This window comes from Oncorhynchus masou, chromosome 29, assembly GCF_036934945.1.
Source record: "Oncorhynchus masou masou isolate Uvic2021 chromosome 29, UVic_Omas_1.1, whole genome shotgun sequence".
NCBI classification, from domain to species: domain Eukaryota; kingdom Metazoa; phylum Chordata; class Actinopteri; order Salmoniformes; family Salmonidae; genus Oncorhynchus; species Oncorhynchus masou.
The window spans coordinates 66,362,329-66,377,514 of NC_088240.1; the positions used below are offsets into that span (position 1 = coordinate 66,362,329).

At 41.0% G+C, this 15,186-nt stretch overlaps 1 protein-coding gene across 1 annotated transcript; it reads left to right on the plus strand.

Moving 5' to 3' along the window:
* The first annotated feature begins 8,803 nt into the window (after nt 1–8,803).
* Nucleotides 8,804–12,739, plus strand: LOC135520337 (membrane-spanning 4-domains subfamily A member 4A-like). Its single transcript, XM_064945808.1, has 7 exons — nt 8,804–8,939; nt 9,482–9,723; nt 9,940–10,041; nt 10,395–10,451; nt 11,204–11,389; nt 11,854–11,991; nt 12,389–12,739. The coding sequence occupies exons 2-7, from the start codon at nt 9,523–9,525 to the stop codon at nt 12,509–12,511; spliced, it is 807 nt and encodes a 268-aa protein (XP_064801880.1). The 5' UTR covers nt 8,804–8,939; nt 9,482–9,522; the 3' UTR covers nt 12,512–12,739.
* Nucleotides 12,740–15,186: the final 2,447 nt, after the last annotated feature.

Genomic DNA, 15,186 nt, shown 5'->3' on the forward strand with positions numbered 1-15,186 from the left:
TGTATCATATCAATCAATTATGGTATCAAAGGCTTTAAAAATGTTCTAGAATGTAGCTTACCGGAGACAAATCGCCAGGCGTTCAACTGGGCTGATGGACTCCCAGTAGTTGGTATCCATCCAGGCGATTCTGGCTCCAACCATCTGGAGCAGGTGATCGAACTGGCTTCGGTCAAGACGAAAGTAACTTCGGAATTCCTGTCCAAACAGTCAAAGCGTTTGAATGAGACAATGGAACTCCCCTGTCTGCTTTCGGGACTTTAACCGTCTCTGGATCCACACAGACCTGCGCTCTCCGCGGGGCTGGTCCCGGCCCAACAGCGCTATCAAGACCACCTTCCTCAACGTTGGTCTCATTGTTGAAAGAGCCTACTCTGCTATCTTGACTATTTATTATTGCATTTCGCTCCAAAACTGCATTTTGCAGGGAAATTATATTATGGGCTCTCACAATTAATTTGTGGATGTCATCGAATAAATATTATACTTGGCAAATAAATGAATAAAACATGCAAAGAAATTCTACAGTCAAACTGTTTTTATGTTATCCCACATTTTCTTTACTGGATATGTGTGCATAAAAATTAATCATTCACATCTTGCTACTTTCTGTCAAGTTTACACATACAGTTTGATGCATACATTCGATAAATCCAACGTATGCACCACACAGAACGCACTGCAACTGCCTCTACAACGCAATGCTGCAAGGCACACGCAGCGTTCCATTGGAAATGAATGTACTTCTAGTGTATCAAAACGCAAAAACAGTCGGTGTGTTCGAAGCATTATTGCTATTATAAACTGGTTACCAACGTAATAGAGCAGTAAAAATACATGTTTAACATACCCATGGTATACAGTGATATACCACAGCTGTCAGTCAATCAGCATTCAGGGCTCGAACCACCCAGTTTATAATAATAATTATATAGTTGAAATAAGTAGACATGCAACTGCATATAAAGCACCCACAAGCTACTGAAAACGTTTTTTTTAAAATTACTTTAAAAAAATTAAAACAAATCAATACAGTGAGTACATGAGGGAACATAAGAGTACATGAGGGAACATAAGTCCCTCTAAACTTTATATACAAGGAGAAGAGATCAGAGATATACATTGGCACAAACAATTGAGCTGGAAGAAGGTGCTCTGGGGGGTACAATATCACATTACACAAAGACCTTAAGGGACAAACTAAGGGGGCTGAATAATTTTACACGCCCAATTTTTCAGTTTTTGATTTGTTAAAAAAGTTTGAAATATCCAATAAATGTCGTTCCACTTCATGATTGTGTCCCACTCTATAATTCTAACAGTGGTGTAGTAGAGTACTTAATGGTCTTAAAAAACAGTTCAATTTATTTTTGTAGGGTAAGAAAATGTTGTTTTTTGTTTGTAAATTTACATTTGTGAATATGAAATTTGGCCAAGAGAATAATGAAATGAATTACATAAAAAATGTTTCAGCTTATTCCTATTGTAGGTAAAGAATCCAAGCAGCACATCTCTCCACAATAGTGTAAGACGTTTATGAAAGTGTTCAATTATAAATCTACTGATGTCAATGCCAAAAAAGATGCAACACTGTTTCTGGGTGGTCATTAAAAAAGGAGCAATTTGAGTTGATGTTTTCCTTAATCTTATTCATATAGTGTTTGGCAGGATAATATTTATGAATAATTTTAAAGGAAACTTCCTTAATTTTGTGGCAACATCCAAACCTTTCCCCAACAGATATTATCAATAAATCCATTCCAATAAGGCATGACATAAGCTATACAACATCCTGCTGAAACAAAGTTCATATCGCTCTGTTGTTGAATGGACCAAAAGAGAAACAAATCTTTCCTCCTGATGAGTCAGCAGGGTCAATAAAAGGTAGGCTCTGAGGGTCTTGACATGTTCCTGAATAATAAAGCAACACCTGAGGGAATGGCATCTAAAACAATTGCAAAATCTTTAGGTGTTACAGGGACCTTGTAAAGTGATGAGAATTCTTTATAACTGAGTAAAAGACCCTCTGCATTTACCAGTTGGCTCACCAATAGGATATTATTTCGGAACCAATATTCTAAAAACAAAGAATTATTTTTATATAATATATCCCGATTATTCCACATATATCTGTGTGGAGAAAAATTGTGTTTATAAATTAAGAACCATGACAAGAAAACCTGCCAATGAAAAGCAGAAATTTCCACTGGAACTTTGTCAATATTATAATTGCAAAACAACATGAAGTTAAGGCCACCAAAAGTAGAGAAGACATGATGAGGAATAAAATTCCAGATAGAAGTGGGTCTTCTTAGGAATTGTTTTATCCAATTGATCTTAAAAGTATTATTTAAGTATTATTTAAAAGTATTATTTAAGTATTATTTTAAAAAATCCCCAAAGCCAAGTCTCTCAAGGGAGTGGAAGAGGAACTGATGCTCTACTGTGTCAAATTCTTTATAAAAATCTAAAAATAATATGAAGCTATCCTCAGTTATTAGGTCTGAGTATTCAAGTATGTCTAATACTAGTCTGACATTGTTAGAAATATGTCTGTTCCTCATGAAGCCAGACTGTGTTTCATCAATGATTACATCCAGGACTTCTTTAATTCTTTTTGCAAGTAGTAAGGCTAATATCTTATAGTCATTATTAAGAAGATAAATTGGACGCCAGTTATCGATGAGCAGCACTTCTTTTTTAGGCATCAGTGTTATTAACCCCTGACTCATTGTAGGAGGGAGAACATTGTTTTTAATACTCTCTAAAAAGACTTCAAATAGGAACTTGTTCAGAAAATAATTTCAAAAATTCTGATGTAATTCCATCAACACCTGGTGATTTATTGTTCTTTAGATGTTTGAAAGACTAATCTCTTCAACTTTGATGGGTTCGTCACACTGTTTAGATTCTATATCACTTATAAAGTGAACATTATTCAGTGAGTTAAAACATCTGTGGATTCCTGACAGTACATAGAGCTATACAATTTTCTGTAAAAATTGCTACAGTATTTATCGATTAATTTTTGGTCATCTGTAATAACACCATCAATGTTTAACTTATGGATAGTGTTATTTGTAGAATGAAATTTCTCAAGTCTAAAGAAATAGGATGAATTCTGTTCTCTCTCCTCAATCCATTTTGTCCTAGATCTAATAAAGGCTCCTTCTGCTTTTAATCTATATATATTATCCAGTTTATTTTGTAACTCAATTAGTTCCATCTTCTCCCCCGAGAGGCCAGCTGGGAACCTCTGAAAAAGGGAAGTTATCTTAACTATCACCTTTTCCTCCTCAGCTCTTCTGATCTTAGCAAGATTACTACCATATTTTCTAAATTATTTGGACACCTCAAATTTAAAGAGCTCCCAGTTCTTGCAATAAGATTTTTCTTCACAAGCCCTTTCCCAAAAGTGTGAGAGCAGATCTTTAACCTCAAATGGAACTATATCATTATTTAATAATGAGCTATTTAGCTTCCAGTAGGATGCTCTACCAAGGTTCGTATCAGGGGTAAATATTTTGATATAAATGTAAATGGCCCGTTGCTCTGTGAGGGGAGTAGTACAAATATTTGTAGTAACACACTCACTATCAATACATCTGGATAAAAGCCAAAGATCTATTCTGGATTGTCTGGAGCCTGTATTGTTACTCCAAGTGAATGATCTGTCGGCTGGAAACCTCTCTCTCCATATATCAGTAAGATCAAACTTTTCCATAAAAAGTATTAAACCCAAATTCTGATTGGTTGGCCTACCAGGGGGCCATCTATCAGTTGAATTATCTATAGTAATGTTAAAGTCCCCTCCTATCAATAATAATGAATTGGGAAATTTAGATAACCAATGAAGTATATGTTTCTCTATAGATTCAAGCAACTCATCATTCTCATGTTTGGTGTTGTACCCATAGAAGTTTACAGTAATGAGCGTAATGTCATTGTAACTGATCACAAGACAAATAAAGTGACCAAAAGGGTCACATTCCGAGTGTAGAATATTACCACCAAAGGTATTTTTCATTGTAGTGACACCGGCGGAGCGTTCAGATCCATGGGAAAGCCAAATATCGTTGCCACACTGTGACCTCCAGAAGTTGGCATCAGCTGAAATTGAGTGAGACTCATGAAAAAAGCAAAAATCTGTTCGAAATTGTTTAGCAAATAAAAATCAGGCCTTGCGCTTCACATTGTTTCGTAATCCCCTATAGCATTAAGAGAAACTATAGACACAGACAAAACAACCAAGATTATATAAAAGTAGAAACTGTAGTGGGATGTGTCAAAGACGTAGGAGCAGTTAACGTAAACAATAAGGAACCCGAGATCTGCACCATTTAAGTCAATTTAAAGTGAAAATAGCTTATTCCATAAACTTTGAGCTAGATGTTATCTGGCTTTTAAATTCAACTCAACTGAAAATTATGTTCAAGACCAAACCAAGGGTTCTTGTAGTAAGAGAGACTAAAAACCCTGTTTAGTGTAATCAGGAACTATTCTGAGAAATAAAATACAAATTAATAATTTAAATAAAAGGGTACCTACTATTTTAAGTGCATATGAAAACTGATCATAAAAAATGGAATAAAAAACGTTTTACATATACATGTTCCTAAGACCTGTTTCACTTGGAAATAAGCATTAATAACTAAATAGAACAATACCTGTGTAAAGTCAGAGCAGACATGTATGCCCTTTAAAACAGTATCTTAGTTACTGTATACATAAAAATAAATAATGTTTTTAGTCTTCTTCGGAAGTTTGTAAACAAAATAGGTCTTCTGGTCATACAAGAACAAACTAATAAATTGAAATACTCTGAAAAATAGTCACCTGATGCTTGTTAGGTTAACAATATAAGGAAAATGAGAATACCATGGCTGAAACCATCAATCAGTTCCTTTTGGTGAGATTTTAGGGAGGAATATGGATTTCTGAACCGTTGATGAAGCCTCATCCTCCGACAAAGTAAGCAGCCTTTCCCTCATTCGTGCTTTTGTTGGCCACAACTTGTTCCTTCTTTCTTTGTCCTCCGGGCTGAGATGCTCGGTGAAACGCATACCATGGCTCTGGAGGAAGGCGTTCTTCCTAGCAGCTTTCCAGACAGCATCCCTGTAGAATCTGACAGTGAAGAGGATGAGAATATCCCTTGGTCTTGAATCGTTTTGCTGTTCCTTCTTGCCGAGACGATGCCCAACATCAATGGTATCACCAACTTCGTTCTTCTCTGCAGGCATAACTTCTTGGCAGATGCGGATAGCCTCTCCTCGCACATCTTCAGGAGAGGTACTTTGCCCATCTTCTGCTGCTCTTGATATCCAGGAAGCTCTGGCAGGTAAAGCTGTATTGCCCACATTCTGTGCAGTAGGAATGTCATCAGTTGGAACATATGATTCCTTACACTTTTCCATGCAAATACACTGGTAATGGCAATATACTTTTAATGTAATTAATAATCGAATGCAGCTTTTATATTTAATACAAACAGCAACACATTTCTCATTGTGAAATGTTATAATAGAATTATTCCATTCTCAGTCCAGGGTGTATTCTCAGAACTCATTTGGAGTACCTCTTCTATCTAACTGGTTTGGTGCTGCAGGATTATAAGGCTGCCATTGCAGAACTGGTGACAGGTGATCCTGATGTCCAAGGGGAGGATGATGAGGGCTTTGTCGAGCTTGTGGAATTTCAGGACCTGACAGTTCCAGTGCTGGAGACAGCCCTGACTCTTGTTGGCACCTTTCATCCTACTCCCACCTCCTCTACCAGCATCCAGTCCACAGCTGCATCAGTCAGTCCCCTGTCCTCCACTCCTGTATGGGCTACTCCACCCCCTGGGCCTCTATCCTCCACTCCTGTATGGGCTACTCCACCCCCTGGGCCTCTATCCTCCACACCTGTATGGGCTACTCCACCCCCTGGGCCTCTATCCTCCACTCCTGTATGGGCTACTCCACCCCTGGGCCTCTATCCCCCACACCTGTATGGGCTACTCCACCCCCTGACCCTCTATCCTCCACACCTGTGCTCGTCAGTTCCCTGTCCTACGTTCCTGTTCGGGCTAATGTTAGTCCTTAGTCAATGGAGCATAAATGTTATTTTTAAAGTGTGAATTGGCTTTGGATGTCAGCTTTAATTTGAAGGTATTTTCATCCATATTACAGCACTTTTTATTACAACACCTTTTCTACATAGTCCCCCCATTTAAGAGGAACCAAAAGTATTGGGATACATTCACTTATGTGTATTTAAGTAGTCAAAAGTTTAGTATTTGGTCCCATATTCCTAGCACGCAATGATTACATCAAGCTTGTGACTCTACAAATATTTGCTCTTTGTTTTGGTTGTGTTTCAGATTATTTTGTGCCTAATATAAATTACTGACAAATAATGTATTGTGTCATTTTGGAGTCACTTATTGTAAATAAGAATAGAATGTTTCTAAACACTTCTATATACATGTGGATGCTACCATGATTACAGATAGTCCTGATGAAATGTGAATAATGATGAATGAGAAAGACACACAAATGTCATACCCCCAAGACATGCTGTATGATAAAGGCTTTGTTGAGAGGTAGCTTGCAAGCAAGCATTTCATTTAGGCATTTCAGCAGACATAGTTCTAAAAGAGAGTACACCAGGGCTATATCTCTGGATACATTTGGCCAGGAGAGCTGTACTGCTCAGAGTTGGCAACCCAGCAACAAGGCACATTTGTTGGGGCAACATGAGATGCAATTCAGCCTTCAGAGGAAGCAGACCTTCAAGTAGGTTGTTGAAAATGCACTGTGGTATGCTGGGTATTTGGTGGCATTGATGAAGAGTGATGCAAAAAAACATGCTGCCAATCAGATGACTTTGTAGGAGTCCAGCATCCACCATCACCATCACCATCCAGCATCCATTTCACACCTCTAACAGTATCAGTCCTCCGCTCCTGTACAGACTACTCCACCACCAGCTGGTTCTCTGTCCGTGGCCTTGACACCTGTGCCCTGCTGGGCCTCTGTTTATGAACGCCACGCCTGTGCCCGGCTGGGCCTCTGTTCATGATCTCCACACCTGTGCCTGGCTGGGCTTCTGTCTGTGCCCTCGACACCTGTGCCTTGCTGGGCCTCAGTTCATGATCCCCACACCTGTGCCCTGCTGGGCCTCTGTTTATGAACGCCACACCTGTGCCTTGCTGGGCCTCAGTTCATGATCCCCACACCTGTGCCCTGCTGGGCCTCTGTTTATGAACGCCACACCTGTGCCCTGCTGGGCCTCTGTTTATGAACGCCACGCCTGTGCCTTGCTGGGCCTCAGTTCATGATCCCCATACCTGTGCCCGGCTGGGCCTCAGTTCATGATCTCCACACCTATGCCCGGTTGGGCCTCTGTCCGTGCCCTCCACACCTGTGCCCGGCTGGGCCTCTGTCCGTGCCCGACACCTATGCCCGGCTGGGCTTCTGTCCGTGCCGTCCACACCGGTGCCCGGCTGGTCCTCTGTCCGTGCCCGACAACTATGCCCGGCTGGGCTTCTGTCCGTGCCCTCCACACCTGTGCCCGGCTGGGCCTCTCTCCGTGCCCGACACCTATGCCCGGCTGGGCTTCTGTCCGTGCCCTCCACACCTGTGCCCGGCTGGGCCTCTGTCCGTGCCCGACACCTATGCCCGGCTGACACTTAGTCAGCCCCATCCTCTGCTCCTTACGAGCTGGGCATTCTGATGGAGCCAGCGATCAGTTGCTCTCCATTTTCAGTTAATTATAATTATTTGTGTTCAGTTGTTTTCCCCTCTGTGGTGTCAAGTATTCTACCCTTAATTCACTAAGGGCACAAAAGCTGAATTCTCTAATTACATTTTGATCAATTAATGTCAGTCTTTGAATGCTCCATTGTATAAACTATTTAATTGTCCTGCTTGTGTGCCTTGTGCACTGATTTCAAACAATTAAGAGTATATTTGTCGTTCTCACGTTTTCATCCAATTCTGTGTTTTCAAATACTTCCTTGATTTACAATCAAAACAATTTCGCCAACATTACATTTTCGATGTGAACTTGACATAGCGTTTATAAATTAATTCATGTATATTATTTGAGATAAACAATATTTAACTCATGTGGTGTTTAGGCTTAACACATTTCGGCTACCCTTCTATAAATTCGAATCCTGAAGAGGGTTAGCGGTTTGACAAAAAGAGACAGGTTTTCATAATAAAAAGTTATGGATGACGATGACAGATTTACAGGCTGAGAGGAACGAGGATGGTCGGATAAATCCCGATACTTTTCAACTCAGACTCTCAGTCACCGTAAGAAAAATAAATCATTAAAAACGATTCAAGGCTAAATACAGCAGCAGTGTTGGGATTCGATACATCGGCGAGTATGTTAATTTGTTAGAAAACGCATTCGAATTCGATACACTTTATTCCTGGTGTCGCAACCTCGATCGATAAACTATATCCTCCATACCCTGCGTCTCGTCAGACGTCATGAAACGTTATCAGAAGTGTCGACTAAATTTGAGGGGAGAGGGTGTGTCTGTTTAAGCAAGCGTTCCCAGAAATATCGCGGTCTCTTGAGTTTATAAACTGTGATATTGGTGCTTTCAAGCCAACTGGGAACTCGGAAAAAACTAGGTCAAATCATGACGTCAGTGATCTTCAAGTCGGAAAGTTGCAGCTCAAGAAAGATGCTCCAGCTTCCGACTTTGAATTCCGAGTTGATTGCCAGTTCAAACGTTTTTTTTCCCAGAAGTCCCAGTTGTCATGAACGGACTGAAGTCAGATATTTCCGAGTTTCCAATTGTTTTGAACGCGGCATATGATATGAAAGAGCAGACGCAACAGGGATCTGTAAACGTTGTAAAAGGATCCCAGATTATAGCCTAGTACTTCCGTGTTTGTACATTAGCTGTTCCCGAACCTGGAAAAAGTGGACAAGTGGTATGTTGTCCAATTTGAATTGTTACAAATGTTGGCTAAATTAATATTGATTAGGCGATTTGTGTTAACAGCTGGAGGCCTAATAACTGTAATAATGTGCCAGCTTCCATAGTTTACATTCAATTTCCATTGAAATACAAAACACAGATTTCCAAGTGCAACTCAAATGTGTCTTGAAAAAACAATCATATATTGTAATCATTGAGTGTTGTCAATATTGTATTGATTTATTTAACCTGTCAATGACGTTAGTCTCTTTGTGATCAAATCCTGTTTGCGAGACCTAAGAAAGGCCCATTCTGTGCTAGTTACCGCTGTTCTGGGGCATTTGAAGTACACCTACATTTTACTCTTCAAACCTCAATTTTGTTCTTCAAAAGGCTAGTGTTGAAATGTTATTTCTATACCAAGGACAACCTAGAGAAGACTTAGGTTATCTTTAATGTCATAACGAACAATGACAAAATGTCTGCAGCTGTATTAAAGTATCAAGCTTTCAGTGGTAGATTTATTTGCAGGTGTTTGTTGAATTTTCTTTGCAGGAATTTGTTGAAGTCAACCACCCACACAAGGATCATCAACCATGTCCACCTCTATCACCACTGCAAATGGAATTGTGGTGGTGTCACAAGTTTTCCACTTGGTGGAGAATGGCAAGGCTTCAGTGCCACTTCTGAATGTCACTCCCCAGATCCAGAGTGCGCCCCCTGGTGTGCCACTGCCTACCACTAAAGTGTCAGAGATGACAAGGGTGTTCCTGCAGCTTCAGCCACAATCTCTTGGGGTGAGAACAAAATATTGCTGTCCTTTGTCTTTAGTGCTCATTCCATCCATTTGCCATTAGATTCAATCATTAGCTGTCCTATTGTAAAGATCTATATTTAACATCCTTTGAGGGCAATTTGATTGAGAAGAGAACTTCTAGGCTAAACTGTGAACCACTATTAGTTACCATTTCCACTATTGTTACTCAGTGTTCCCCAAATTGCTGTTGTCTCAGATTGTGCAGATCGTCCTTGGATTGGTGTGCATTGTGGTGAGCCTGTCTGCTCTTCTCTCCCCTATCCTGTATGACCAGTTCCCACTCTTCATGGGAGTTGCTGTAAGTTCTTGGTCCCAAGGGGGCAAGTAATATTCAACACACTTAATGCTACATGGACACATGCAATTTTAGAGATGTTTCCTCAGAGTGAATCTGCTGTCATCTATCTTACAGTAGTACTATTGTAACCTAGAAAAGTAGGTGAACGAGAAGGATAACTGACTTCAGATCAGCACTCATGACCAAAGCGCATCCCACACCCACAGGAGATGGCAGAACTTGTGTTTATCTATCTAAGTGTAGACCTCTACAGTAGGTGACATTGGATGTGGCAGTTGATTGGTCAGCATCACCTTAGTGTCATATGTCAATGGTCTAAAGTGTCTTTCTTTCCTGTTGCTCACACTCTCCAGTTTGTCCTCTCTGGATCTCTCACTGTGGCTGCCCGGAGAGGAACATGTTTGAGTCTGGTAAGTCATTCACTGTGGCTGCCCGGAGAGGAACACGTTTGAGTCTGGTAAGTCATTCACTGTGGCTGCCCGGAGAGGAACACGTTTGAGTCTGGTAAGTCATTCACTGTGACTGCCCGGAGAGGAACACGTTTGAGTCTGGTAAGTCATTCACTGTGACTGCCCGGAGAGGAACACATTTGAGTCTGGTAAGTCATTCACTGTGTCTGCCCGGAGAGGAACACGTTTGAGTCTGGTAAGTCATTCACTGTGACTGCCCGGAGAGGGCTGAGTCCAAGTCATTCACTGTGACTGCCCGGAGAGGAACATTTTGAGGAGAGTCATTCACTGAAATTAAACACGTTTGAGTCTGGTAAGTCATTCACTGTGACTGCCCGGAGAGGACTTTGAGTCTGGGAAGTCATTCACTTGAGTCGGAGAGGAACACGTTTGAGTCTGGTAAGTCATTCACTGTGACTGCCCGGAGAGGAACACGTTTGAGTCTGGTAAGTCATTCACTGTGACTATGGTTAATAGCAGTGTGCACTTCAAGTTTACTTTATTAGATTTATAAGTTGAGATGTATATCAGAAATTAAATCTTTGCTATTAGGAAGTAAAACAGGATATATTTTCCTAGACAAACTCACAAACCCAAATCTAACCAATTGGAACAGTTAATAGATTTCCTATGTCCATATATTTTTTAAACACAAACTAACATTGTCATGCAATGGTTGTTCTGTTTCCCCTCCCCATTTCTCACCCTGTCAGATTAAAGGGACTCTGGCTGTGAATGTCGTCAGTGTCCTTGTGGCTCTGGCTGGGGTTGCCTATATTTGTATGCTTCTGACTGTGAAACATGAGGATGGTTTCTGCACCGACACCGACGCCAACTATACTTCCGATTCCAACCAGAACAGGATAAAGGAATGCACAATTATGGTTAGGACACTATATGTAAGTATTTATGGAAGTGACCTGGTTCATGTAATTTTGCTGTATGCATTTTGTTATACTGACTTCAGAGAACTAAATAACCTTCCAAACACGAGGTTGTTGGCACCTTAATTGGGGAGGATGGGCTTGTAGTAATGGCTGGAGCAGAATAAGTGGAATGGTATCAAATACATCACACACATTGTTTCTGTGTGTTTTATGCCATTGCATTTGCACCGTTCTGGAAATTACAATGATCCGTTCTCCCCTTAGCAGTCTCCTGTGTTTCCAAACAGTTTATTAAAGGCTGCAAGGAGCTAGAGAAATGAGTCTTTGCTGGCTTATTAAACGTTTTATGTATTTACGAGATACCGTTGCTATTGTTTTACGAGGATGAGAAACCTGAACAAACCTAAAGTTACAATGCAAAACGTTAGCCCAACCCTTGACACCTATTCCTCTTGTTGTACCTCTGTGTGCATCAGACAGTCTTGAATGGGGTGAAGGGCCTACTACTGGTCCTGACGGTGATGGAGCTCTGTGTGGCTCTCACTGTCTGCGTCTTCTCTGGGAAATCCATTCACCTCCGTGGGTACTACAGCCTGAGCTGTGGCCGGGGAATGGTAAGCTTGAGAACGCTGCAGTCATCGCTTACGTCATGTTAATAGTCTGAGCAAGCAGAAAGTGCTGCAGCTGTACTTTTTATTACAGTTTTTAAAGTACAGTCTTACAGTAGCTCAAATGTTACGGGGCATGAACAATTTTGCCTGTTTAACAGAACATTGCTACAATTCTTGACTCCCCCTCTTGTAAACTCCTAGGTACCAACAATAACTGAATAGCTCCACCTAGTCCTCTGGTAGTTCACACCATATTGCTTAGACGTATCAATCCAGTCCTTTCAAATCCCCAGAATCGTGAAGTGTATATGAGTCATGTTGACTGGTCAGTTTGAGATGATGCCAGTCTGTGCTAGTTCCTCACTTCATCCTCCTTCCTGAACCTTGTCATTGGGTCTAGGTGGTGGTAGAGACTGGTACTGACCCCACCGGAGCCAGCCAGGCCTCCCTGAGCGAGAGTGACGTGGCCTTACTGAGCAGTGTTGAAGACTCTGACACCCCGGCTCCACCGTACTCTCCTTGAGGCAGAACAATACCATACACCTCACCCTAGGAAGTGTGATGCCATTGCGAATGTTTCCGATGTTTTGTTATCAATGTGAACAGTCATGTGTCCTGGTGATGGTTCTGTCCTGATGAATGTAGTGCTTACTAATTCATGAAGTAGGACTCTTTGCTATTTCATATTACTGGAGAGTTGCTCTTGATTTCTGACTATCATTCTTTCATTCAATAAATGTAATATTTCCTCTTCAAGTGTTAGTGTCTACATAGTTTACACAGATCACTGTAACCTTATCGCTATTTCCATCAGGTTCTGTTTAATGCTTTTCTGGAGGTGAAATGCCAACCTGACATCACATGCACTCAAATCACCCATTCATCTTTTGCATTATTGATTGAAGTGCAACTGAGAATGCATGTTGACTGGCGCGCTCCTAAATGCCGGGGCGCTGTAGGCTAAATATAATTAATGACATGAGGGCAATTTCATCCATCCCTGATTTAATAGCCTCACCCTCAACAGATCAGTAGGAGGAGTTGACTAGTGTTCTTGCATTGGTCGAGTTTGTTTTGCGTGGGTGGAGAATTGTCTTTAGGACCAATGGAATGGTTGAAAATGAGCACACTCCTAGGAGACCGGGCCATGCAAAACCAATTTGCCCATTGTTTTTCCAGTGATGTGCAGTCAGGGTAGGCAGTGCATTCTACAAACCACTATCCTTTGGGTGTGTTACTGGAAAAAGAAACTGCATATCCCATTCACTTTAACAGAAGGCAACGGTAAGTGATCTGAAATTGTATCATTATTATAAAATGTTGCGAGCGATTCAATATAGCAGCACATTACTCAGAGGTGACTTCTCTTTTCCTTAAGAGTAACTAATACAAAGACAAATCAAATGATGCTTGCTGAATTGGTAACATTCACAATCACACCCTTTGCAGTATCCTGTAAAAACTATGAAGGAGCAACATGCCAACAAATGTCATGCATTGCCTGTTTAACTCTAAGTAGTCTATATACTTAGCTAAGTTAACTATGGTAAGATTTTCTTTTTCACCCCGCCCAACAGTGAGCGAGCAAGCTTTGATTAAATTTGCAACAACATTAATGTTGTGCCCATAGCGTATTAATGTGTAATCGGTTCATTTGATATTAGTTTTATGTGTCTCACTCTGCTAACGGTCTCCATGGCTGGATATCTTTTTCAGCTGAACAGTTTCTTTAAAATGTCTTTTTCATGTTAATTGTTGGAGGATGGGTAAGCTAAATATTGATCAGTTGTCTTTTAGGTTAAATTAAAAAGAAAATGGAACTGTGCTATTTGTATTCATGCCACGTGCATTGTTGAACGATACTTCCATACATTGTGTATGTGATCTGCCTCTGAAGTTCAGGATGTTTATTTATCCCGTAGGTCCTCTTTAGTGGAATTACTCTTGTATATGCTGGCAGTAACCCCACATACATTACTTCTAGGTAAGTAGGAGAAAGCTGTTTAGATGGCGTTCAGAGGCTTGCTTTTAGGGTGGTGTCCAGTTCAACCACTGTTAACTCAACCAACCACTGTCAACCCCTCGTGAAATCAAGTAGTTGATTTGGTTCTGGGTTCAAGATCAGTCAACCCCTTAGTCAATTAGTCAACCAAGGGAAATATATTTGTGCTTTCTTTAAGAGTATGTTGCCTCTGTTTCCACAGGTGAAGTAAAACATTTCAATGTTTCAGTTCAAAATAACTAGCCACATGCTCCCACACAGTGTTATCAATCCCAATGTTATTGGGTCCAGAACATTTGACCAATAGTGCAACTCACTAGGTCCCCACAACATCTGGCACTGTGTGTTGAGGCTGGCTCAGACACCTCTATAGCAGTAGGAGGAGCCTTCCTCGCAGGGCTCGCCGTTCTGCAGGAACACGTTGGGGGGGGCAGTAGGGAGAGGTACCAGTGCAGTGCTCTGGGAGGTCACACTCCCCCAGGGGCTGCCGACACATCCATCCACCTGAACGGAGCTGGTCAGACAGAGAAAATAGACAGTAGATCAGTAAAGGAGTTTATGATTTGGACCTTTGTTCAGCTTCTTGTGATAGATCATGTCATAGTTTAGTTCATTAGGATCACTAGCTATTGCACATGCAGCAGCTACTCTTCCTGGTGTCCACATAAAACATACGTGACAAAATATAGAACCGTAATAGACAAGAACCTAACACTCAGAGTTATAACATATAGAATTATAGTTATAATAAATTAGACTAATGACCTGAGCTGATTTAAATGTCGGTGTTCAGAAGTGTGTTCAGTGATGGGGTTGAGTGTGTGACTGAGTGTGTGTCAGTAAGGGTCCAGTGAAGGAGAGAGAGGCTTGCCCACCTTGCAGTTGTCACAACAGACTCCTTTGGAGGAACACTGGACCCAAGGAACATTCTGAATGCACTGTATGTCCAAACATACACCCTACAAACATGACAAATACCCCTGCAAAGAGGATCACCACTACTCCAATTTCTTTGGAGACCCTGTGGTAGGTATTTTCTTCAATACCCCTGAATTCAAGCAAAGGCCAGATGTAGATCAAATCACTGGAAAAACAATGGGCAAACAAAAATCTCTGAAACTGGAAACACTTATCTCCCTCACTAGCTTTAAGCACCAACTGTCAGAGCAGCTCACAGATTACTGCACCTGTACATA

Coding starts and splice junctions, on each gene's coding strand:
- LOC135520337 (XM_064945808.1), top strand. CDS start 9,523: ATGTCCACCTCTATCACCACTGCAAATGGAATTGTGGTGGTGTCACAA. Junction 9,724..9,939: donor TTCAGCCACAATCTCTTGGG/GTGAGAACAAAA, acceptor CTGTTGTCTCAG/ATTGTGCAGATCGTCCTTGG. Junction 10,452..11,203: donor GAGGAACATGTTTGAGTCTG/GTAAGTCATTCA, acceptor TCACCCTGTCAG/ATTAAAGGGACTCTGGCTGT.